The sequence below is a fragment of the Puma concolor genome, chromosome F2 (assembly GCF_028749965.1).
Source record: "Puma concolor isolate L17-30 chromosome F2, mPumCon1.1.hap2, whole genome shotgun sequence".
NCBI lineage: Eukaryota > Metazoa > Chordata > Mammalia > Carnivora > Felidae > Puma > Puma concolor.
Window position 1 is genome coordinate 45585523 of NC_141684.1, and position 27195 is coordinate 45612717.

At 38.3% G+C, this 27195-nt stretch overlaps 1 protein-coding gene across 1 annotated transcript in view; it reads left to right on the top strand.

Annotated features, from left to right (window-relative positions):
* The first annotated feature begins 7739 nt into the window (after positions 1-7739).
* CF2H8orf88 (chromosome F2 C8orf88 homolog) overlaps positions 7740-27195 on the top strand; it is a 37401-nt gene continuing 17945 nt past the window's right edge. The window contains exons 1-4 of the mRNA XM_086695897.1: positions 7740-7875; positions 14530-14628; positions 16625-16698; positions 25456-25531. Of these exons, the coding sequence (XP_086552023.1) occupies positions 14556-14628; positions 16625-16698; positions 25456-25531 (223 nt within the window). The 5' untranslated portion in view covers positions 7740-7875; positions 14530-14555. The remainder of the gene's footprint in view (positions 7876-14529; positions 14629-16624; positions 16699-25455; positions 25532-27195) is intronic.

The window sequence follows — 27195 nt, forward strand, 5'->3', positions numbered from 1 at the left end:
TAAGAGCATTTTATGTAACAAAATATTACATGTATTTATTTTCTTTATCATATAATATCATAAAACTAGCTAGGAATATCACCTACTAACTATGAGGAAATTGACAATGAATTTTAGTGTAACTTCTTTTAATACTGATAGCAATATTAAAATGATTGTTAAATAGCACAAGATGCTAAAAAGGGATTTGTGAAGGTTTTTAATTTTTAAAATCCATGTTACATGCTTTGTTCCAAATATAAATAAATACTGTTTCTTTATATTTTGATAAATACACATATATTTGACTTGAGGTGGAATACTATGTGAAAAGCAGAAAATAAGAAGCCTATATTCTTTTGGGACTGGCCCACAGACTAAGGTATCAGATAAAGCTACAGGTCTAAGAGGTGAGTACGGTTTGTAATTTGCAGGTGAGAATATTTGATCTATGACAGAAGTAGCCTTTTGAGTTTTGACTGTGTAACTAAATTCATCTAAGGTAACTTGCTAAATCTGGGAAGTGGTCACTCACATTTCTCTCCACAAATTAAAAAAAAATTTTTTTTTTTAACGTTTATTTATTTTTGAGACAGAGAAACAGAGCATGAGCGGGGGAGGGTCAGAGAGAGGGAGACACAGAATCGGAAACAGGCTCCGGGCTCTGAGCTGTCAGCACAGAGCCCGACGCAGGGCTCGAACTCACCGACCACGAGATCATGACCTGAGCCGAAGTCGGCCGCTTAACCGACTGAGCCACCCAGGCGCCCCTCATTTTTTTAAATGTTCACATTTGAAATTAGGTATGGCTTTATTGTTAAGATTTTTATTTATTTTATTTTTTTTTACGTTTTGTTTATTTTTGAGACAGGGAGAGACAGAGCATGAACGGGGGAGGGTCAGAGAGAGGGAGACACAGAATCCGAAACGGGCTCCAGGCTCTGAACTGTCAGCACAGAGCCCGACGCGGGGCTCGAACCCACGGACCGAGAGATCATGACCTGAGCCGAAGTCGGTCGCTTAACCGACTGAGCCACCCAGGCGCCCCTCCACAAATTTTTTAAATACCTACCCTGAGTGGCTTCTGCATATGTGTCAGTGCTAGTGGTTGGCTACAGAGCTTCTGAAAGTTCCCAATGTTCCAATCAATTTTTCTGAAAATCCCTGATGCAGAGCCTGACATTTCTACATCAGCTATACCTTCGGCTTAAGATATTGGACATTTAAATATGGAAAAAATGCGTTACATTTTTATTGGTTTTTAAGCTTTTAGGAAGAGTAAGCTTGGGATACGTGTAGAGAATTCCTTAGCTCATACAATGCTTTACTTTTTTCCTGGCTTTTTCCTGAACACCTGCCTTACTCCTTCCTTTAAAAGATCCTCTCTACCTACCATCTGCCATCTGTAAATCTCCTTTCACGCTCCCGTAATCAGTGAAGACTTCAGTACCTGGTTTTCATTCTTACCATATGCCCTTGATTTAAGCATCAATGTGAATGGTAATGCTCTGGTCTGGACTCAGTTCTGATTCCCTCAAGTCTAATGACCTTTACCTCTGCTCCGCTTCTGCTATTCACCTCTAGCTGTACAGTGTGCTCATATTTAGAACCACTCCATCTCTAAAGTCTTACACTCAGATGTCCACTCTCTGGACACATGCCTCTTCTATTCTTATAAATTTCTCACTCTCTTGGTACCACTATGCATGAATACCACTTTCAACACTTCCAGTTTCTTAATTATCCTTCCACTCCATCGTCTTCTCTATATTTACCAATGAATCCCACAACCACACAGATTAATACCACTACAGATTTTTAGTTTTCACCTTCAGCTACTCCTCAGCCTTGTGTACCTGTCTCCGGCTCTCTGTGTAAATTTCCCACAGATACTATTTGCAAACTTCAAAGTCCTATAGCCCCTTATCATACTTTCCACAGGAGACCCCCTTCCTCTCATAGCAGATGATTTATCGTAACTGTTCTTTCCTTTGTCCCCGCCCTCCACCTACCCTCTAGATCCATCCCATTCCCTCTTTCCTCCTCAGGGAACTCACAATATCTTGTCGTTATTTCTATCCATCTAGCTGCCCACATCAATAACTGGCCTCAGCATTTTCACTTCTCATTCTTCTACCCTTTACAGTCCATCCGGTTTCCTTTGTTCTCTCAAATACATGCACTTCTCTTCCTTCGTGCCCCTACCTACCTTACTTGTGGCTCTCATCAGCAGGGCCTGGGGGACCGTAAACGTCTATGCAGTGATCTCTCTGCTGCCGTTCTTGGTTTGCCTGCTACCTGTCCCTCTCCTTGACCCGTTTTAAACAGTTACTTGGGTGATTCTTTTCTGAACACACATACAATCTTATCATCTCTAAAGTCCTTCATGTCTAAGTCCTTCAATGTCTCCCTGTACCCTTTAGGAGACAAAAGACCATACTTCTGTAGCCTAATACTGAACCACTGACTCAAGCAGCGCCTCATATTTTGTGTTTCTGCAGTACTGAATTACTAGTATTTTTTGTATTCACTGTTGTTCCATTTCTGTATGCCTTTGGACATGTCCTTCTGGCGGCACGGCGTATCCCTAAGTTGGTAAACTCCTTTTTATCCTTGGAAATCCTGCTCAGGCATTACCGCCTCTAGGAACTCTTCCATGGTCCCTCTTCCTCCTGTCATGCCCAGATAGAATTATTTCTTTGTACAACTTCTGTGCTAAGTATACACTTCTAACTGCTGCATATACCACCCTCTCTATTTTACTTATTAGTTTATAGGTACCCTTAAGACTATCTTTCTCATCTTGCCGATTGTTCTTCGGTCATACTGAGTCTTATCTCACTTTGTCTTCGTATCCTCAGCGACTGGCATCTAACAGCCATAGGTCTTCAAAACGTTTTTGGTGGTGGTGGTGTTTTCCTGAGCTGAGATGAATAGAACCAAGTCTCTATGGTTTTTCATGTATTGCTGTCATGATGATGTGTGTGTGCGTCTGTGTGTATATGTATCCGTAAAATGCTTTGTAAATGTGGAAGAAGTGAATGAGAGGCAGACTACTGGCAGGAGGCTAGTAAGGAGATCATTTCGTAAACACTCCATGATTGCTGCCCTATTCAGCTTTTCCCAACTCTCTAGGCTAATAAGTAGTGCTACGCAGGCACACACGTACACACTGGGAGTGCCTTTATCTTCACCATTAGCTTATTGAATTAGAATTGTGTTTGTGAATCTGCGACCTCGCCAGACGGTACATTTCATGAAAGCAGGTAACCGGTTTGTGTGTGTGTTATTGGTGCTCATATAGGGTTTTATTCACTAAAAGGAAGGTACTGTGAATAAGATATGAAATGTAATGGCAACAAAAACCTCTACTTACAATTAATAAAAGGCATTTAATTGTGAGCTATTATCTTTCTAATTGGGATTCCTATTTCCACTCTTGTTTTCCCTCAATCCGCTCTCCAAACCTTTTTTTTTTTTTAATTTTTTTTTCAACTTTTTTTATTTATTTTTGGGACAGAGAGAGACAGAGCATGAACGGGGGAGGGGCAGAGAGGGAGGGAGACACAGAATCGGAAACAGGCTCCAGGCTCCCAGCCATCAGCCCAGAGCCTGACGCGGGGCTCGAACTCACGGACCGCGAGATCGTGACCTGGCTGAAGTCGGACGCTTAACCGACTGCGCCACCCAGGCGCCCCCAAACCTTTTTTTTTTTTTTTTAAACCAAAGTGAATGTTTACTTAGAATGAGAGAAGCAATGCAATGACAACCAGTTACAAATTTTAAAAAGCTGACTGACAAATGCCAGGCATTAAAAAAATCCTTAAAAATATTTAACTGCCTGAACCACCCCTCTACTTAACCTACATTTTTAACTTCGAAGTATTTTTTTAAAGTTGATTTATTTTGAGAGAGAGAGACAGAGACAGAGAGAGAGAAAGCAGTAGAGGGGTAAAGAGAGAAGGAGAGAGAGAATGTTAAGCAGGCCCGACTCCAGGCTCAATCCCAAGAACCGTGAGATCATGACCTGAGCTGAAATCAAGATCTGGACGCTCAATGGACTGAGCCACCCAGGCGCCTAACTTTTATGTAGTTTGATTGACTCTTCCTTTGAAAATTTTGTAACACATTTTCTTTGTGAAAGTAAATAGTTTGGTAATATCTTCAGCATAGTTGATCAAAATTTATTTTTTATTATTGAAAATTTAGAGAAGTTGATTTCAATCATAACTTATTTAGTAATAATATGTCAGGTTTTAGTAGTGCTAATTTTGGGGAAACCTGTGGAGTTCCTTATGTGAGCTTAGTGATTTCAGAACATTTCAAGTTTTTCTTGATCAGTGTGATTAACCTTAAATATTCTTGAAATTACTCACTAACCTGTTGCCAAGCTGTTGTCATAGAAGGGTATTATCGGGGCGCCTGGGTGGCGCAGTCGGTTAAGCGTCCGACTTCAGCCAGGTCACGATCTCGCGGTCTGTGAGTTCGAGCCCCGCGTCGGGCTCTGGGCTGATGGCTCAGAGCCTGGAGCCTGTTTCCGATTCTGTGTCTCCCTCTCTCTCTGCCCCTCCCCCATTCATGCTCTGTCTCTCTCTGTCCCAAAAATAAACGTTTGAAAAAAAAAATTAAAAAAAAAAAAAAGAAGGGTATTATCAATTCTAGACTATCCTTGTAGATGCTAGTATCTCTACTCAAATCAAGAAATTTTTTCAAGTTTAAAGTTTCAGTGTATTTATAGGATTCATTCTCCTTCAATTACTAAAAAAATTTGGAGTCTATTACTTCTATTTAAAATGTGTCTCGGGGCGCCTGGGTGGCTCAGTCGGTTGAGCGTCCGACTTCGGCTCAGGTCATGATCTCGCGGTCCGTGAGTTCAAGCCCCGCGTCGGGCTCTGGGCTGATGGCTCAGAGCCTGGAGCCTGCTTCCGATTCTGTGTCTCCCTCTCTCTCTGACCCTCCCCCGTTCATGCTCTGTCTCTCTCTGTCTCAAAAATAAATAAATGTTAAAAAAAATATATAAAAAAAAATAATAAAATAAAAAAATAAATAAAATGTGTCTCAGGGCAACTGGGTGGCTCAGTGCCTCTTGATTTCAGCCAAGGTCAGGATCCCAGCGTCATGGGATGGAGCCCTGCATCGTGCTCCGCACTTAATGTGGAGCCTGCTTCGGATTCCTCTCTCCCTTTGCCCTCTCCCCCGCTCTCACACTGTCTCGCTGTCGCGCTGTTTTTGGTTTGATCAAAAAAAAATTTTTTTTCTTCTGGTTCACTTTTTTGTCATAATAATTTCTGTTGATTTCATATAGTAATATATACCAACTAATTTTATTGTGTGATATATATAAATGTATATGTTATAATGTTAAATATATTCTTGAAGAAGAAAACTTCTGTTTTGACTACAGATGAGAACTGAATCCTACACTTATAATTTTCTACATCTGGGGGTTGGAAAGATTTGACTCCATTGTCCACAGACTACTGGTGCTCTGTGCCTCTGACCCTGCACTTTTTAGGTTCTGATGCCAGGTAAGTTGTCTCAGTAGGGGTAGTATTATTCCTGGAAGCTATTTCTACATCCAAATAGCAATAACTTGGGGGGCGCCTGGGTGGCTCAGTCAGTTGAGCGTCAGACTTCGCTCAAGTCATGCCATGATCTCACGGTTTGTGGGTTTGAGCCACAAATCGGGCGCACTGCTGTCAGCCTGTCAGTGTGGAACCTGCTTTGGATCTTCTGTCCCCCTTTCTCTGCCCCTCTCCTGCTAGAACTGTCTCTGTCTCTAAAACATTTAGGTAGCAAAATCTTAACGTTGCATGAAAGTGCTTCTGAAACCACACCTTTTTAAAAATGGTAAATCCTATCACATTAGTGCCCCACAGGAACCCTTCAATGTTTCCCATTGCTCTTATAATAAAATTAAACCTCCCTACTGGAACCTACAAAACCTTGTATGCTTTTGGCTTTTCCCATCTCTCCAAACTCATCTTCAAGATTCTCTTCTTGCTTTTTCTCTTGTCCAGCCATACTGATTTCATATCAGTTTCTGAATTTTGCCAAATTTTGTTTTTCTTGCCCCAGGTCACTAATATCTAAATTTTGCTAACCTAGACACTTTTTTTCCTAGTCTTCTTCATCAGCTTTAACGTGTACCTGGATGATCCCTTTTCAGAGAGGCATTCCTTCTTACCCTATTCTAGACAAGCTTTCTTTTGCCTTTACACAACCTCCTTTGGATGTTACTTGTCTTTTGAGTTCTCTAAATACTTCTTCCAGAATGCATGAATTTTCTCAATCAACCTCCCTTTCCTAATATTCCATTATTGCCCATTAAATGCCTATGACATATGTCTGTGTATGTATATAGGCATATGTATGTATGGCTATATATTTTCTGTATTTCTAAAATAGCTGTTTGGATACCTCAACTTAAATATCCCATTATATTTATGAGTCCCACTCTGAATTGATCATTTCCCTCCCCAAATCTGTTCAGCCTCTCGCATTCCCTACCTTATGTTACCACCACCTATTCACTTGTTTGCCCAAGTCAGAAACTCACGAGTTACCTAGATTCTCTTATTCACCCTTCCATCCAATCTGTCACTAAATGTTGATTTCACTTCAGCAACATCTCTCAGATCTTCCTACTTCTAGGACATAATTTCTTACTGGAATCATTGCAAATGCCTCCCAGGAAGCCTCTTCGTGGGCCTATTTAACACTGCTGTTTCCCCCTGCCCTCAAAATCTGCCCTCCATAACGGCAGTCAGAATGATCTCGCAAAATACTCAAAAGGACAAACTAAGAAAGAGTTAAGACCTAATTCATGTCCTCTTCTGTTTCATTTCCCCACTATCCGTTCCCCAACCCCAGCTACCCCACACTGGACACTTTGCCTTGGGCACTTCCTCCCCTCCTTTCCTGCCTTCTTTCCTGGGGCCAAATGCAACACACCAGGGGCCCAGCTCTGAAAACCGCTCCGACGCCCTAGCCCCGAGTCGGGTACTGCGCTCCCAGCCTAAATCTGCTCCTCCGGCACAGTACTTAGCATGCCCCCCCCCCCCCCAAGTGCCAGCTAGCGAGGCGCCCGCCGGGTTGTGAGCCCGGGGACGACCAAACTACTCCGTTCCCCCGGGCAGCCGCCCCACGCCTCCTGCCTCCTGCTTCCTGCCAGCACCCAGAGGGGCGAATGAAATGAAAGAATAAAGGTGAAGACTGAAAATAAAAGAATCGGATGGAGGTGCTTCAACCATTCTTGGTCTTTGGGGACGGCAGTCTGAGTGAGATTAAGGTAACCGTTGCTGGCAGCTCGAATCCTAGCAGGACTCGGCGGGGAGAGCGGCCCGCGCCGTCGGGGCCGGCCGGCAGCTCTGACGCGGGAGGCCTCGCTCACAGAGGCGGCCTCGCTCACAGTCGCTGCCTGGAGCCCGACGCCCGCCCGGCGCAGGCGGCTCACCTCGCGTCTCCCCGTCTCCGGCGAACAGGGCCGCCGACTGGGGTCCCGGAGGCTGTTCATGCGGGCGCGCCCCGTCCAGGGCGAGCCTGCCAGCACCTCGGAGAGGCCACCCCCGGCCTCCTCCGCACTGCGCGCGGGCAGCCAGAAGCCCCGCTCGCCCAGCACGCCCGGGGAGGCGCACGCGCTGCCGGCTTAACGGTTCTGGCCCCGCGCGGCGGAGCTCCGGACCCGGCACCGCAGGCCCCGCCCCCGCCCCCGCCCCCTGTCCGCCTCGCGCCCCTCGGAGCCGCAGTCGGCTCCGCCTCCGCTGCCGCCGCCCCCGGCCTCGAGCGGACGCGCGGCTGGAGCCGTTCCCCGACGGGCAGCGGGGCGCTGGGCCGCCGCGTTTGGGTTGAGCGCGGCAACGCTGCTGCCCCGAAATCCTCCCCGATCTTGAGGCGGTAGGTGGCTGGGGAGGATGAACCGATTGGGGGGTGGGGGGCAGAAGTCGGGCCCGGGGTGTGAGGAGGCGGTGGGCGCCCTCTCCGAGCTCGGACCCCGGGAGAGTTGTGAGGGAGGGGGTCCCCGGGGTCGGGGGGGACAAATCCGGCAAGGCCCCCCAGGGCCCCCTAGGTGGGTGGTAGAGTGCTAAGGGGGCGAGGCCGTCGGGAGGAAAGGGTGGTGACTGTTGTGCGAACACCTGGCGAAGGGCGAGGGGCCAGGGGCCGAGGGAGAGTTACGCTGGTGAGGGCATTAATTAAAACAAAAAACAAAAACGCCAGAAAAAAGTAAGTACATAGCGCCCTCTGTCCCAGGACCTGGTCCTTGGTGGTGCGATGGTTTGAAGACTTTGTCCCCTATACCCTGGCACCATCACTACTAATTTGAGGCAAATTTCAACAGTAAATCAATAATTAATTAGATTAAATTACAGGCAATAAAAAAGAAAGCCCAATAGGAAAAAGAGAGCCAAGAAACATATATACGGTTAATTCGCAGAATCAAATGGTTCGTGAAAGTAACTGAAGGTATTTCGCAGAAGTTGTAAGTAAAGATACGCCATTAAAAAAACCTGAGATATAATTGACATCTAACGGTTTCAGGTTTACGGCATAATGATTCAATATTTGTATCAAGAGGTTTTAATTACTGATATTTTAGGCAAAGTTAAAGAAAAGGACAGTTACATCAGTTATGACCACAAGCGCACATTATCTGGACAGTTTTTATCCTACCTAAGTGTTAAATTTTGTTTGTATTGCAAGGTACATCACAGACCAAAAAGTTTTTTTTTGGTAAGTTGTAAAGAGAAGGTATGAAATGGAAAGTATTTTATGGAACGCTCTCTCCTCTTACAGCTTTTTGATAGTTTAAATTTTTCTCTCATTTGGCAGCCTGATTTGTGGAATATAAAATATCTTTTATCACCTAAGTCGTAATCGGTTTATGTCTTAACTCCCCTGTATTTCCTTTATATTATTTTCGTCTATCAGTTTATCAGTCTGTGCTGTTTACTTGCAAAGAGCATTTGGTTTCAAGGAATCCTAACTTAGCATAATAGTATTTTGAAGTTGAAAATTGAGATTAAATCCTGTCTGATTATCACATGGGACATATACATGAGGTAGATGAAGGCATGGTCTTTCCACTTCTCAGATTATGTAATTTTATATGATTGTATTTCTTTTTGTTTTAATTCCAGTGTAGTTAACAAAGTGTTATGTTAGTTTCAGGTGTATAACATAGTGATTCAGCAATTCCATGTATTACTCATTAAGATAAGTGACTCTTAATCCCATTCACCTATTTCCCTCATGCCCCTGCTTCACCTTCCCTCTGGGAACCATTTGTTCTCTATTTTTAAGGGTGTAGGGTTTTTGTTTTTGTTTTTAATCTCTTTTTTTTCTTTGTTCATTTATTTTGTTTCTTAAATTCCACAAGAGTGAAATTTCGTATTTTGTGTTTTTCTGACTGGCATATTTCGCTTAGCATTATACTCTAGATCCATCCATGTTGTTGCAAGTGGGGGGGATTTCAGTCTTTTTTATGGCTGAATAATATTCCATTGTGTGTATATGTGTATATATAAGCGTGTGTGTGTGTGTGTATATATATATATATATATATCACATACTCTTTATCCATTCATCTGTATGATCTTATTAATTGCAGCAGAATCATCAGTATTTTCTAAAGAAATAGAGAATTTAGATTGGAAATTATTAGTATCCAGCTTCTAAATACAGTACATAGTATTTTTCTTAAGTTGTGACCCGTGGTAAGTTTGGCACTGTTATACCATGTCTACAGAATAAGGAAAGCATAGTAATCATGTAATTTATTTAGTATTCTAAGAAAAATTATAAATTGAGGAAATGGAATATATGTATATATATATATATGCTAGTTTATTCAGCAAGTCTATTTATGTATAAATGTTCTAATTCATTAAAAAAAACCCATATACGCAGTGTCCATATGGAATAGTAGAGAGTCCTATGTCTTTCTTTTACTTACCAAACATGCAAGTTTAGAGACAAGGGCATGAACTTTATAGTTAAATCCTCATTTTTGCCATATATATACTAGGTGATCTTGAGAATCTCTCTTCTTTTTCTGAGCATCAGGTTTTACATCTGTAAGATGACTAATAGTGATTCTCTACAGTATTTAATGTGTGGCTCAAAATGAAATAACATATGTAAAGCATTTAGCATGTAATAGGACCTCAAAAATGGAGTTTTAATAAAAAATGAATGGCATACGTTGCATAGTAAGATTATGTCCCAATTGGTCTGGGACATTGGTGGGTCCTTAGGATTTATATTTAGTTTGAATTTTTTTTTTTTTTTGAACAGAAAAGGAACCTAAGATATACTTTAGTATTGCTAGATGTAGAATAGCAACTGAAGCTTTCTGACATGGCAGTTGGCTTTTTGAGATGATTTGTTGACTATGTGCAAACTTGAAAAAAAAAAAACAAAACAAAACTATTCAGTAGCTAGTTCTCAGCATGTATTAATAGAATGAAATTTTTGAGACGGTGGATCAAAATGCTTTTTTAAAAAATATACCACAAAGCTATATATTCATAGTTTAAAAGACAACTCTATGATTGGCTAACTACTTGTTATCCAGTGTTTTAAGTACGATTTTTTTTGCTTCTGCAAGTGTTGTCCTTGTAACAGTTGATACCATAAAGGCCTACCCTAGGTAGTATTAGTAGCTTCAAAGGAAACTTTTGGAGCTCTATATTGGGTGAGTGAAGCAGGCATTAGTTTAAGATTGAAGTTATTTTATATAATATTTTTGTAGTTAAATCTTTATGATTTTTGACCTAAACCGAGAGTTAGGCTTTGGTTTGTGGAGTCCTGTCCTTCATAGATTTCAATCCTGTGATTCAGTTTTTCAATAATAATTACTGTAATAATTAATGTAAATACTTGCCTTTTCCATTAATAACACTGTTTAAGACATGATGCTGTTGTATACTGTGAATTCCAAACTTATTCCCTATAATGTCAGTGTCTCTATACAGACACAGTTTACTTAAAAAATTAAATACTATATGACATCATCTTTTCTCATTTCCTTAACTGATAGGAATTTATGTATCTGGAGCCTTTGCTATATTTTTCCTACTATAAATTGAAAGGGTGGGCGATACTAAAAGATCTTTTATTTTTTGTTTATATACTTGTGTTGCAAAATCATATAATAGTTCTTTAACTCCCCAACTCTTGAAAATCCCTAGTTTGAATACCGTGGATTTGCATTGCTCAGCAACTGGAAAAAACTTTACAACCTATCAACTCAATTTCAGCTGAGCAGTGAAAAACAAGAAAGTGTGTGCCAAAGTACTCTATTGTATTCTGATTCATTAGTTTCATATGGGAAACAGGATGGAAAGTTACTACATGCTAGTATTAGGGTCCTAATTAAAATGTCTAGGATAAACATTAAATAACACAACATTAGATTGCTTTTTGGTCCTTATTTAAAATTTTCTTTCCATATAGAAAATGTTCAATAAATATTTGTTTGAAATATTTTTTTGCTACACATGCTTATAAGTTTTTTTTTTGTTTCTTATTATATCAAAGTTGTATTGCCAAAAAGTACGGACGGCATGAGTTTTGTTTAGAAGGTTGCTAATAGCCATGTTGAAATACCAGTTAAGAGACACATCGCAAAAGCTCCGTAGGTATTAATGAGGAATACTAGCTGGCTCTCCAAACTTCAGGAAAAAGTAACTGTTTTTGCACTTACTTATCAGTGCTAACTTTGAGAAGTTGTTTATAAATTTATGATTTTAACATTTGAGTAATGTTTAGAGCCATATTTTTTTACTTATTGTTTAATTGAAATCCAACTTAGTTAACATACAGTGTAATAATGATTTTAGGAATAGAATTTAGTGATTCATCACTTACATATGACACCCAATGTTCATCCCAACAAGTGCCTCCTTAATGCCCATCCCCCATTCAGCCCATCCCCCCACCGAACACCCCTCCAGCAACCCTCAGCTTTTAATCTGTATTTAAGAATCTCTTATGGTTTGTCTCCCTGTTTTTTGCTTCCCTTCCCCTTTGTTCATCAGTTTTGTTTCTTAAATTCCACATATGAGTGAAATCATATGATATTTGTCTTTCTCTGATTGACTTACTTTGCTTAGCATAAAATGTCCCAAGGCATTTATAAATAGGTAAAAGTATGTTTTTGGAGCTAACAGGGAGTTATTAACCCTATTACATACTTAGGGAAACAGTCATTTAGGTAATGATCTGCTTAAAATCATATGGTTGCATTTGTCTCTGGATAAGCAGATATAAAGTCAGGTGGAATTTTATTTTTAGTTTTGTCTTAATAGGCATCATAATTTGAAAAGCTATATCCTATTCAGGCATCAGAAGGTTTTAGTTATATTTAGAAGGTATTTAAATTTATAGATTTATTTAGTAAAACCAATTATGTTGCAGGTACTATGATATGAAGATAAATAAGATACAGTTTTTTTCAGTGTCAGCTAACTCGGTCTAATCAAACACACGAAATAGATTTACTGTGGTACATTTTAGAATAGTTAATAAAATACAGTAGGGGTCAGTGGAAGAGGAAAAATAAATTATTGTTATTTTACTGTCAACTATTTGTTAGGAACTAGAAAGCTTCATGTGAACTATTTTATTTAACATTACTGTTGAGACATGAGAATATTTTCCAAGCAAGTAACTTGACCTTGGTCTTGAAAAACGAATAGCACTTTGGGAGAAGAGCAGCAGGGAGAGTGAAGGAACTCCAGAATGTATAAGTATAGGGTAAAACAAAATAACATTTGTGAATTCAACAATCTCTTAAACACCCACAGTGTTCTAGACACTGTACTAGACACTGGTGATAGACCTGTGTGATAGAACTGTAATTTAACGGTCAGGTAAAAGGTAATTGCGACTAGTGCAGTAAATACCACATTGGAAGAGGGTAGATACAGGGGTGTTTTGGGAGCACATAAGGGTACGAACCTGTTCAGTTCTGCCTGGGTATGGGGTGGAAAATGGTTGGGGAGATTCTTGATTCTTTTTGGCCAGAAGCGTGAATATGGCATGCTATTACTTCCTAGACTCAGGATCTTGGGCAAGATACCTAATTTCTCTAAGCTTTATCTGTAAAATTAGTATTATTAAAAAATAATGAGGCTAACATTTATTGAGCTCTTACTGTGTGCCTGACATTGTGCTAATACTTTATACATATAATTTAGTTTTCACATCAAACCTAGGAGGTAGAGGCTACTGTTTTCTGTAGTTATATAACTAGGTGCTGGAGCCATAATATTAACAACAGGTAGGCTCACCTGAGACCTGAGATTTCACTCTTCATTGTGCCTAATTGATAGAGTTGTTCTGAATCTTAAATAACGTAACTTAGGTAAATAGTTTACTCTGCATGACACATGGATTTTGGCCTCTGTTTCTATTATGAATAATCCAGGAGGTGATGAGGAACTGACGTTTTCTAAGCAGGTGTGTGTATGTAAAGGGATCATAGTTTGGAGAGAAAGAGGTTATATTTACCCATTTGTTCAGCACCTACTTTGGATCCAGTCCAGGTACTGTTAGTTGCCAGGGAAAGGGGGTGAATGAAAATATTGTTCCTCAGTTACAGAATCTGCTCCTCACTTTTGCCAAGTATGGAAGACAAACAGCCATTATGTAGAGTACAATGTTCTTAATGCCATGATGTGGGCATAATCTCTGTGTCCCAGGAACATAGGGAGACAAGGGAGTTTTTAAATCCCACTGAGTGATTAGGGAGATGAATTCAGAATTACTGTGGAACCAAAAGAGTAGTGGCGAGAATGAAGAAAATAGATTTGAGAAATAGTTTGGAAGTAGAATGGACAGGAATTAAGAGACTAATGGTGTGGAGACTTTTATTTTAGATCTTATTTAGCCAAAGTTGGTCTGAGGGAGTTGGTGAAGACTTTAAGGACTACAGGAGGACGAGCATCTTTGGAGTCAAAGTAATGAATTTGATTTTGGATATGTTGAATTTGAGGTGTCTGTCATAAGATATAAATGGAAATAACTTTAGAAAAATAGAACTGGAATTTAAAAGAGAGGTAGGTGCTAAGTGTATAAATTAGGGCATGTCTATCACGTAGATAGGTAGTTGAAATCATGAGGAGAGTAGATCAGGTCAACGAAGAGGATCGAAGCCAAATTTGGAAGAATTCCTGAATTTCATTGGAGAAAGGAAGAGGAATAAGCTAAGGAAGTTAGAAGAGGTAGTCAAAGGTATAGAAAACCAAAAGAAAAGTCAGGCAAGTTAAAGGAGTAAAATGTTTTAAAAGAGGGAATGTTCCATCGTGACAGATGCTATAAAGATTGTCACATATTATTTTAAGGGCTTGTGATTTTTTCCACCTTAACTCCTTAACTTATAAGGTGTAGGCATCTTCAAATGAGTGTTGTGGTTTTATACACACACACACACACACACACACACACACACACACACACACACACACATATGTATATATGTATATAAAATTTGTTAAAGCATTTTGATTATCTTGTCGAAAAGATCAGATGTCTTTTTCCCTCTTCAAGTATGGAACTTCAAGGTCTTTGTGATAATGGAAACCAAAAAATTGATTGGTAAACCGCTTCAACCAGCAAGACCTGTTCGTCATCTGACTTCTCCCCCTGGTAAGTAATCTCGGGTATACATCTTTAAAGATGAATTGGATAATGGCTAAGTAGTATTTGAAAGGCAAACTCATATATAAAGTGATTGTTTATGGGGGATAGAGAATAATGAAAACTAATGGTCTCCTTTGTTTGAAGAGTTTAAAAGTATTACCAAAGAAAAAGACTCTTACTAGTCTCCCACTGCATAGGCTACCAGACCAGCAAAGGTAGGAAGAAGAATAGGTCTTGCCTGAGAAAAACTGTATGTATTTATTTTCATGTCTCGTTTTCATGGTTAACTGGCTTCTGCTTAAAATGATATTCTCAACCCAAATTGTGCCCGGTGATTATGGTCACTGTAGAGCAAAGCAATCATGAGGGAGAGAGAATTGGCCTTTAAAAAAAAAATTCCTAACTGCATATAAATGAATGAATGGATGAATTAATTACTGAATACAGGCAAAACAACAGTTACAGGTTAGGGCTATACTTGAGTTGGAACATACAGTATTATTTTTCGGAAAATCTAAACAAAAATTTCTAAAATTAAAAATTTCTCTTTTGCTCACAAAACTAGGATTTGGGATAAATTCTTAAAATACTTTCCTTAATTGGAATATTAACCTTTTAGTTTTTCATTGTTGAAAGAATGGCTTCTACTAACTTAGGTGTGTGTGTGTATACACATACATGTATGCATTTTTAATCAATTAATTATTAAATTAATTAAGTTAAATTAAATATTAATATACAAATCTATTTCTCACCATCCTATCAAAATACTCTTTGGTCCATCCTATTAAAATACTCTTTGGTCCATGTGTTCAACTGAGTAACTTGCTATTCAGAAAAAGGAAAAAAAAAAATAGCTCTTTTGTTGGGTGCAAAGATGAAGGAGAAAAGATAGAAATGGCACCAGTTCCTCAATCTTCTGTTTATTCTCCCATCCTTGGTTCTTACAAGGAAGATGGTCTCTACTTTGGTCATGTTTCTTCTGAAGATGGCTGTGTGACTTAAGACAGACAAATGAAATTAAGGAATCTTCTGGACCATAGCTTTGGCAGTGTTGATGCCATGTCCTCTCTCTCTCTCTCTTTCTTTTAAATGTTTATTTATTTATTTTTGAAAGAGAGCATGAGCACGGGAGGGGCAGAGAGAGAGGGAGACAGAATCCCAAGTAGGCTGCATGCTGTCAGCACAGAGCCTGGCACCAGGCTTGATCTCATGAACCATGAGATCATGACCTGAGCCGAAATCGAGAGTTGGACGCTTAATCCACTCAGCCACCCAGGTGCCCTGATGCATCTCCTTCTGGTGTGCTGAAGAAGCAGTTGTTTAGGATCAAGTCTCAGATTTTCTTGTAAAGGGAAGGGTATAAAGCCATTGGCAGCAGCTCCTTCTGTGACCAGCCTTTTCACAGCACCTCTCACTCCCTTGTCTGTACAGATGCAGTTTTTTGTTCATCCTTTCCCTCCAAGGCCCTTGTAGGGGCAAAAGGTAGTGGGCTCATCTCTCATTTAATTATATCCTCTTAAGATCCAGAAAGGAGTGGGTTTATTGGGTGGAAAAGCTTAATAAATCAGAAATTAATTTTGGCCTTTTTCAATATACTTCTTCTGTACTCCTTAACTAGCTCACATACCCCCAAAACTGTTTTTAAGATCCAGATAGAATTACTTCCTTTTGCGAAGCTTTCTTCTATATCACAAAGCCCTAGTATCTTCTCTGTACCTCTCAGATAACTTGTTTTTATCATAGTAATTGTTTATGAGCTTGTTTCTCAAAACAGACCATGAGCTCTTTTATCTCTGAACTCTTTTCACACTTACATACCCATTCCGTAACATAGTGGGTGACATTTCATAGTGTTTTATAGTGTTGAATGAATGTTTGTTGAGTAGAGGAACCATCAGAAAATATTTCAAAACAGTGCCTAGAATATTTTGGGTACTTAAGGTTTTTAGGTTGTGGTAATGGGTATTTAATGTAGTTTTCTTTTTTTCTGTCCTAATAGGAGCAGTATTCCCTTTCAACTTTCAAAACGAATATCCGTGCAAAACTCAGTGCTTACAAAGCGGAGTTAGCCGAGTAAGTCCTAGAAATTATAATAAAATGAAGCATTGCAGACTGGAAGGTAACATTTGTTAGATGGGTATTTTATGCCGGGCACTGTGCTGGGTGCTTTATATAGTTTTTTTTTTTTTTTTTGAATTATTTTTGAAATTATTTTTTAAGTTTATATATTTATTTTGAGAGAGAGGGGTGGGGAGGGGCAGAGAGAGAGGGAGAGTCCCAAGCAGGCTCTGCACTGCCAGTGTGGAGCCTGATGTGGGACTCGAACTCACAAATCGTGAGGTCATGACCTGAGCTAAAATCAAGAGTTTCATGTTTAACAGACTGAACTACCCGGGTGCTCCATGCTTTATATAGTTTTTGAAATTATATTAAAGAAAATTATACCTGTTGCCCACCATTTCCAAGCCTAAACATTTTGCTATATTTGTTTGTTTTAGAAAATGTTAAAGAAAAAACCTAAATAAGATAATGTTCAAAACCCTCTATATCCCTCCACTATCTCATTTTCTTTTTTTAATTTTATCTTATTTTATTTATTCTCAAGTTAGTTAACATACAGTGTAGTCTTGGCTTTAGGATAGAATCCCACCATTTCATTTTCTTCACACCCTCCTCTTCTTACTCCACGTGTAGGTATGTGAGAATAGTTCTCATTGTGCAATGGAATCTTATTTTCTGCCATCCCCAAGCATTGCATTAAGGGTGTGCCTTGGGACTTGTCCTGGAGATGGGTCCAGAGAGGGGGTAGCTGGCCTGAGAGAGACACAGCCACATGCCAGGGTTCCGAGAGGAAGATGAGCTTGAGCCCCGGCCCTGTCACTTCCCAGCCCCGTGACCTGGCGTGAGTGATTTCTTTCACTTGTCAGAGCCTCAGTTTCCTCACCTGAAAATGGGGCTACTAGGTTGGTGTAAGGAGGAGGCAGCAGTGAGCTGAGGCTCCCAAAGTTCTGAGCACTGTGTCTGGCATGTAGTGACTGCTCTCTCCATTTGTGCACCAGTTCTCCCGGCTGTGTCTGTGGACCGTGTCCCCTCCGCCATCCCATTGTCTTCTCACCTTCCTTCTCACCTTCTTCCAAATGTTCTCGATTTGTTACTGTTTTCATGAATGTGTTCATACTTTTGCTACAACGAATAGAATTGTTTTAACTGTTTTGTAATTTTATATAAATAGTACTGTACCCACATGTGTTTTTGCCATTCTTTTCTCATTTAGGTTTATGTTTTAAACTATCTAACTTTTTGAATAAGTACAATAATCAAAATTGAAAACATGCAAAATGGCATGAATGGAAAATTTCCCTGCAATCTCTATCCTGTAGTCACTGATTTCCTCTGATCAGAAGTAACCATTCTACCAGTTTCTTACGTAGATACTTCTAGAAATAGATAATGCATGCATAAGAATAAGTATATTCATAATAAATAGAATATTAGGCAACTTGTAAAATGAATAAAGCAGTTCTATATGTGCTGACATAAAAAAATCTCTTTTTATATACAAATAACTACATTTATTTTGTTGTTCATTTTCTCTTGATGGGCTTGGCACTTGTTTCTATATTATAGTAAATGCTACAGCGAACATCCCTCCATATATTTTATACATGTTTGAGAGGTTCTCTGCGTTATAAAACTGAAGTAGTAGTAGTATGTTAGCAGGTAATCTTTATAAGAAACGGGTGGTATGTTTTCTGAAGTGGTTGTACTTACATTCCCACCAGTAGTATGTGCCGGTTACAGTTGCTTCAGAGCCTACCACTTTTTAGCCATTTTAGGATGTGAGTGTTAGTATCTAATTATATTTTATTTATTTATTTATTTATTTATTTATTTATTTATTTATTTATTTATAATTTACATCCAAGTTAGCATATAGTGCAATAATGATTTCATGAGTAGATTCCAGTGATTCATTCCCTATGTATAACACCCAGTGCTCATCCCAGCAAGTGTCTTCCTTAGTGCCCCTCACCCATTTAGCCCATCCCCCCACCCACAGCCCCTCCAGCAATCCTCTGTTTGTTCTCCATATTTAAGAGTCTCATGTTTTGTCCCCCTCCCTGTTTTTATATTATTTTTGCTTCGCTTCCCTTCTGTTCATCTGTTCTGTATCTTAAATTCCACATATGAATGAAGTCATATGATATTTATCTTTCTCTGACCGACTTATTTCCCTTAGCATAATACCCTCTAGTTCCATCCACGTTGTTGTAAATGGCAAGATTTCATTCTTTTGATTGCTGAGTAATACTCCATTGTGTGTGTGTGTACACACCACATCTTCTTCTTTTTTTTAATGTTTATTCTTGAGAGAGAGAGACAGAGACAGAGTATGAGTAGGGGAGGGTCAGAGAGAGAGGGAGACACAGAATCCGAAGCAGGCTCGAGGCTCTGAGCCATCGGCACAGAGCCCAACACGGGGCTTGAACTCACAAACCGTGAGATCACGACCTGAGCTGAAGTTGGATGCTCAACCGACTGAGACACCCAGGTTCCCCCATTCCACATCTTCTTTATCCATTCATCTGTCGATGGACATTTGGGCTCTTTCCATAATTTGGCTATGGTCAATAGCACTGCTATAAACATTGGGGTGTATGTGCCCCTTCAAAACAGTACACTTGTATCCCTTGGATATATACTTAGTAGTGCAATTGCTGGGTCATGGGGTATTTTTAACATTTTTGAGGAACCTCTTGAAGTTTTCCATAGTGGCTGTACCAGTTTGCATTCCACCAGCAGTGCAAAGGAGATCTTCTTTCTCCACATCCTCGCCAACATCTGTTGTTCCCTGACTTAATTTTAGCCATTCTGACTGGTATGAGGTGGTATCTCATTGTGGTTTTAATTCGTATTTCCCTGATAATGAGTGATGTTGAGCATCTTTTCATGTGTCGGTTGGCCATCTGGATGTCTTCTTTGGAAAAGTGTCTATTCATGTCTTTTGCCCATTTCTTCACTGGATTATTTTTTGGGTGTTGAGTTTCATAAATTCTTTATAGATTCTGGATACTAATCCTTTATCTGATATGTCATTTGCAAATATCTTTTCCCATTCAGTTAGTTGCCTTTTATTTTTGCTGATAGTTTCCTTTGCTGTGCAGAAGCTTTTTATCTTGATGAGGTCCCAATAGTGCTTTTTTGCTTTTGTTTCCCTTGCCTCTGTAGACGTGTTGAGTAAGAAGTTGCTGCGGCCAAGGTCAAAGAGGTTTTTGCCTGCTTTCTCCTATAGGATTTTGATGGCTTCCTGTTTTGATGGCTTCCTGTTTTGATGGCTTCCTGTTTTGATGGCTTCCTTCTTTCATCCATTTTGAATTTATTTTTGTGGTGTAAAAAAAGTGGTCCAGGTTCATTTTTCTGCATGTCGCTGTCCAGTTTTCCTAACACCATTTGCTGAAGAGACTGTTTTATTCCTTTCGATATTCTTTCCTGCTCTTGTCAAAGATTAGTTGGCCATATGTCTGTGGGTCCATTTCTGGGTCCTCTATTCTGTTCTGTTGATCTAAGTATCTGTTTTTGTGCCAGCACCATACTGTCTTGATAATTAGAGCTTTGTAATACATCTTGAAGTCAGGGATTGTGATGCCTCCAGCTTTGGTTTTCTTTTTCAAGATTGCTTTGGCTCTTTGGGATCTTTTCTGGTTCCATACAAACTTTAGGATTGTTTGTTCTAGTTCTGTGAAGAATGCTTGTGTCACTTTGACAGGGATTCCATTGAATGTATAAATTGCTTTGGGCAGTATCGACATTTTAAAAATATTTGTTCTTCCAATCCAGGAACGTGGAATATTTTTCTATTTTTTGTGTCTCCTTCAATTTCTTTCATAAGCTTTCTATAGTTTTCAGTGTGTAGCTTTTTCACCATTCCTAGGTATTTTATGGTTTTTTGGTGCAATTGTAAATGGGATTGGTTCCTTGATTTCTCTTTCTGTTGCTTCATTATTGGTGTATAGAAATGCAACTGATTTCTGTGCATTGATTTTATATCCTGAAACTTTGCTGAATTCATGGATCAGTTCTAGCAGTGTTTTGGTGGAATCTTTTGGGTTTTCCATATAGAGTATGATGTCATCTGCAAAGGGTGAAAGTTTGACTTCCTCCTTGCCAATTTGGATGCGTTTTATTCCTTTGTGTTGTCTGATTGCTGAGGCTAGGACTTCCAATACTATGTTGAATAACAGTGGCGAGAGTGGACATCCCTGACCTTAGGGGAAAAGCTCTGTTTTTCCCCATTGAGGATGATATTAGTGGTGGGTCTTTCATATATACGGCTTTTATCATTTTGAGGTATGATCCTTCTGTCCCTACTTTCTTGAGGGTTTTTATCAAGAAAGGATGTTGTATTTTGTCAAATGCTTTCTCTGCATCTATTGAGAGGATCATGTGGTTTTTGTCTTTTTATTGATGTGATGTATCATATTGACTGTTTTGCAGATGTTGAATCAGCCCTGCATCCCAGGTATAAATCCCACTTGGTCATGGTGAATAATTCTTTTAATGTATTGTTGGATCCGGTTGGCTAGTATCTTGTTGAGGATTTTTGCATCCTCTAATTATATTTTAAATTTGCATTTTCATAATGATTAATGAGATTGAGCATCTTATCATGAACTTATTTGCCATTTGTATTTTTCTTTTTTTCCTTTTTGGTGAAGTGTCTGTTCAAATATTTTGCATATTTTTAATATTTGCGTTGTTTGTCTTTTTATCAGTGAATTGTAAGAGTGTTGAAAATTAGTATATCATATGTGTGTTTATTTCTAAACTCCCTATTATTTATTGATTTATATGTCTTTTCCCCCCACTTTATGGAGGTATAATTGACATGTAACATTGTGTCAGTTTAAGGTGTACAGTGTGATGATGATTTGATACATGCAATATGTTGCAGAATGTTTACCAAAATCAATTTAGTTAACACATGCTTAATTTTACATAATTATTTTGTTGCTGTTACGGTGAGAACATTTAAGATTTATTCTTTTAGCAACTTTCAGTTACACAACACAGTATTGTTAAGTATAGTTACACACTGTACATGGGTCTCCCATATGTCCGTCTTTTTGTCAACATCACATTTTACTTATAGACTGCTGTAGCTTTATGATAAGCCTTCATTTCAGATAGTGAAAATTCACTAACTTTATTCTTTTTCAAATTTGTCTCAGCTCTGTAGGTCTTTTGCATTTCCATGTAAGTTTTAAATGAGCTTGTCAGTATCTACAGAAAGTCTGTTGGAATTTGATTGAGTCTAAAGATGAATTTGAGAAGAATTAACAACTTAACCATGTTGGCATATCTTACCACTCTGTGTATTTTCTAGCATAAGGATCTTTTCTTCCATAAACATTCACTTTTCACTAGTTAAGCCAGCCTAACTACTACTAATCCTCCAAGTGTTTAAGCATCACTGCCTATGTAAAACCTTTCCTGACATTTTTAAGTCAAGTTTTATTCTCTTACTCATTCCTTCCATGACACTTTCTGCATATCTTCATTATAGAATTCTCAAATTTTATTGATTTGATTATGTAAGATTATAAAATTTGTAAGATTATACATGACTTTATTGTAATATGATAATTGAGATAACAAACTAACATAAAATTTTAGTAGATGTAAGTTCTTATATGCTATGAAAGATTTGAAATAATCAGTATATTTGAAATAATCAGTATTTTTAGTTGTTAATATATGCATAAATGATAAAGTACATTTTTTTCAGATTTATTGACATGTGATTTACAAAAATTGAATATATTTAGGTTATACAACATGATTTTTTATAAAGGTGTACAACCTGTTTAATGAATGTATACATCTTGATATTATTATAACAAGTTAATTACCACGTTCATCACCTGACATAGTTACCAGTTTTTGTGCGTGTGTGTGTGGTGGGAACAATTAGCAAATTTTAAGCATATAATACAATATTAATAATTATAACCACCATGCTGTATATTAGATCTCCAGAGCTTACTTATCTTATAATTGAAAATTTGTATTCTTTGACCAGCATCTCCCCATTTTCTCTGTCCTCCACTCCTGGCAATCACCATTCTATTCACTAATACTATGAATTTGACTTTTGAAATTTCACATATAAGTGATATCATACAATATTTGTCTTTCTGTGTCTGGCTTATTTCACTTAGTATGATGTCCTCCAGGTTCATCCATGTTGTCACATATGTCACGATTTGCTTCTCTTTTTATGGCTGAATAATATCCTATTTCTATATTTTTCGTATATCTCTATCACATTTTCCTTACCCATTCATCTGTTGATGGACTTGTGAATAATGCTATCGTGAATAATGATGCAGTGAACATGGGAATGCATAGTCTTCAAGATTGCGATTTTATTTCCTTTGGATGTATACTCCGAAGTGGGGATGATGGATCTTATGGCAGTTTTACATTTAATTTTTTGAGGAACTTCCATAATGTTTTCCAAAATCGCTGAACCAGTTTACATTCCCACCATCATTGCACAAGGATTCCTTTTTGCCCCCAACCCCCATTCTTGCTAGCACTTCTTGTGTTTTTGATAATAGCCTTCCTAACAGGTGTGAGGTGGTATCTCAGTCTAGTTTTGATTTGCATTACCCTCACGATTTAGCAGTGTTAAGCATCTTTTCATGTGCTGCTTGGCCATTTGTGTGTTTTCTTTGGAAAAATGTTTATTCAGGTCTTTTGCCTATTTTTAAATCAGATTATTATTATTATTATTATTATTATTATTATTATTATTTTGCTGTTGTGTTGTATGAGATCTTTATATATTTTGGATATTAATCCCTTATTGCTAATACGGTTGGCAAATATTTTCTCCCATTCTGTTGGTTCCTGTTTCATTTTGTTGATTGCTGCTTTTGCTGTGCAGAAGCTTTTTAGTTTGATGTAGTCCCACTTAATTTTGCTTTTGTTGCTTGTGCTTTTGATGTCATATCCAAAAAATCATTGCCAAGACCAGTGTCCAGGACTGGTTTTCTCCTATGAGTTTTATAGTTTCAGATCTTCTATTTGTTTTTGATCCATTTTGAGGTCATTTTTGTGTAGTGTAAGAGTCCAATTTCATTCTTTTGCATGTGGATATCTAATCTTTTCAAGATTTTTAATCTCTACACCAAGGGACTCATGACCCCAAGATCAAGAGTTGCGTGCTTTACTGACTGAGCTACCCAGGCGCCCTATTATGTCTTTTTATGTCAGCATTGTAATGTTTTGATTATTATAACTTTGTAATATAGTGTGGAAGTGTGATGCCTCCAGCTTTGTTCTTCTACTCAAGATTACTTTGGCTACTCAGGGTCTTTTGTGGTTCCATATGAATTTTAGAACTGCTTTTCCTATTTCTGTAAAAACTGTTACTGGAATTTTGAAAAGGATTGTACTGAATCTGTAGATCAGTTTAGGTAGTAAGAACTTTTTAACAATATTCTTTCAATTCATGAACACAGGATATCTTTCCATTTATTTGTGTCCTCTTTAATTTCTTCAGTGTCTTATAGTTTTCCACATACAAATATTTTACCACCTTGGTTAAATTTATTAGTAAGTATTTTATTCTTTTAGATACTATTTTAAAAATGTTTTTTAATTTTTTTTCAGATTAAAATTTACTTTTAAGTTTGATTTTAGTGTCAGTGAAGTGTGCCTCTGCTGCAATTTTGAAATTTAAAAAACTAATTTTTAAAAAGGACCATAACATTCATATTATAGTTTATTAAATCTAACAGGAACAAAAACCTTGGAGAATGAAAATCTTTTCCATTTTCATATATTTTTCTACCTCTACTTAAAAATAAAAATTTTGCTAAAATTTGATTTTTTTTTTCCTGATAACTTTTTTGGTGACTCGCACCGTAGAATTATCTCATTACTTTTCATTTTGTCATAGGGTTAGATAACTTTCTGACTTCATGGAGTTACCTTGGTAGAATTTGTGAATATTTAAGGAATGGGCTATAACTTGCTACTACAATGATTGATAGAGCAGAGATGTTCATTTTTTAGGATAGATTTTTCCAGAGAAACCTACCTTAATGAATTACCATGGTTCAGAGTATGGCCTACTGTTTGCAAATGGATTTTTGTCAGCAAAAGAGATGTTTTTTTTTAATGTTTATTTATTTTTGAGAGAGAGAGAGAGAGCACAAGCTGGGAAGGGGCAGAGACAGAGGGGGACAGAGGACCCAAAGTGGGCTCTGTGCTGAGATCAGTGAAACTGATTAGGGCTCGAACTCATGAACTGGGAGATTATGACCCGAGCCAAAGTCAGCTGCTCAACCGACTGATCCACCCAGGTACCCCAAGAGATGCTCTATCTTAAGGATAGATTATATATATTGACCCAAGTTTGTGAAACTGATTTATAAAATCATAAAACCCATTATTTCATCATGAGAAATTTACGGTCTTGTGCTCTGACATTCTCTTATTGGTTTCACTATTATATGCACTAGGGAGATTTATGGGAAGCTAAATTGTAATCAGGGTACTTCTTGGTGAGCATGGAATCAGAAGAGGAGTTAGTTAAAAATCCTGACAATTAGTTAAAGATATCTGTGAATATATTTTGAAAGAATTTTTTGCCTTTAATAAGCATTCTTAGAAGGTTGCTTATCCTTTATGGCCAGAAATAATGTCTTGACTAATACTTTGATTGTTTAGGAAAATAGTTTTGGCTGCTAAAAAAAATAAAAGGTTATATAAAGTTTTTAGGCCATAGTTAAAAGGTATATTTTCTTATTCTTTCAATAGTGTAAGACGAATGGAATGCAAGCCTTTTCTCAAGGTCATAATGAACCACAGCAACATCAGTCTCCAGTTAAAAAAGGTAAATTTTTACCATAATTCTTAAATTTCATAAAGGAGTCTTAGTATTCATGGTAAGTTAATATTTGCTTAGCTGCAAACCTCATGTGCACAGGAAGTTTTACTATATTTTTTTTGGTTGATTTCTGCCTATAGTAATCATGCTATAGGTTTGACTGCTTTAGGGGAGAGACCATAATAACAAGGCTTATACAAGATAGAAGTTTATATCTGTATCTTTTTTAAAGTATTTTTTATTATTTAAAAAAAATTTAATGTTTATATTTGAAAGAGAGAGAAAGAGTGTGATCAGGGGAGGAGCAGAGAGAGACAGACAGAGACAGAATCTGAAGCAGGCTCCAGGCTCTGAGTTGTCCTCACAGAGCCCAATGTGGGACTCAATCTCAAGAGCCATGGGATCATGACTTGAGCTGAAGTCGGACACTTAACTGACTGAGCCACCCAGGCACCCCTATTTCTGTATCTTCCGTATCAGCTCATAATTGAGCTGGTGTGTTCTTTCTGCTCTGATGAAATACTACTGGATTCAGTCTCATTGCTTTGCCATCTTTAATGTATGGCTTCTGTCTCATTGCCCAAGATGAATGAATGCCTTGGATCCAGCCATCCTGTTCCTTATCTAGCCATCAGGAAGGAAGGGGAGAGGTAGTTCTCCTTAAAAGAATGACCCATAAAGTAGCATGTATCACTTTCACTTGGTATCTCATTGGCCAGTACTTATTCGTGCTGTACAAAACAGACTGGAAAATGTAATCTTTAGCTGAGTAGCCTGCTAATTCTGTTACTAAAGCAGAAGGGAAGAACTGCTCTTGGGGATAACCAATAGTCTCCCCCACCAGACACTTTTTATTTAATGAAATAAAAATTATTAATTTAGTCTAAATTTTTGTCAATTTTTTGTTTAAAAGTTATGAAAATACTCTATTACTTTTTTTATTCTAGTATTTAACTCCATATTTCTTTTTTTTTTTTATCTTTTTCTTAGTGATTTTATTTATTTATTTATTTATTATTTTTTTTTTTTTTTTATATATGAAATTTATTGTCAAATTGGTTTCCATACAACACCCAGTGCTCATCCCAAAAGGTGCCCTCCTCAGTACCCATCACCCACCCTCTCCTCCCTCCCACCCCCCATCAACCCTTAATTTGTTCTCAGTTCTCAACAGTCTCTTATGCTTTGGCTCTCTCCCACTCTAACCTCTTTTTTTTTTTTTTTTTCCCCTCCCCCATGGGTTTCTCTTAAGTTTCTCAGGATCCACATAAGAGTGAAACCATATGGTATCTGTCTTTCTCTGTATGGCTTATTTCACTTAGCATCACACTCTCCAGTTCCATCCACGTTGCTACAAAAGGCCGTATTTCATTTTTTCTCATTGCCACGTAGTACTCCATTGTGTATATAAACCACAATTTCTTTATCCATTCATCAGTTGATGGACATTTAGGCTCTTTCCATAATTTGGCTATTGTTGAGAGTGCTGCTATGAACATTGGGGTCCAAGTGCCCCTATGCATCAGTACTCCTGTGTCCCTTGGATAAATTCCTAGCAGTGCTATTGCTGGGTCATAGGGTAGGTCTATTTTTAATTTTCTGAGGAACCTCCACACTGCTTTCCAGAGCGGCTGCACCAATTTGCATTCCCACCAACAGTGCAAGAGGGT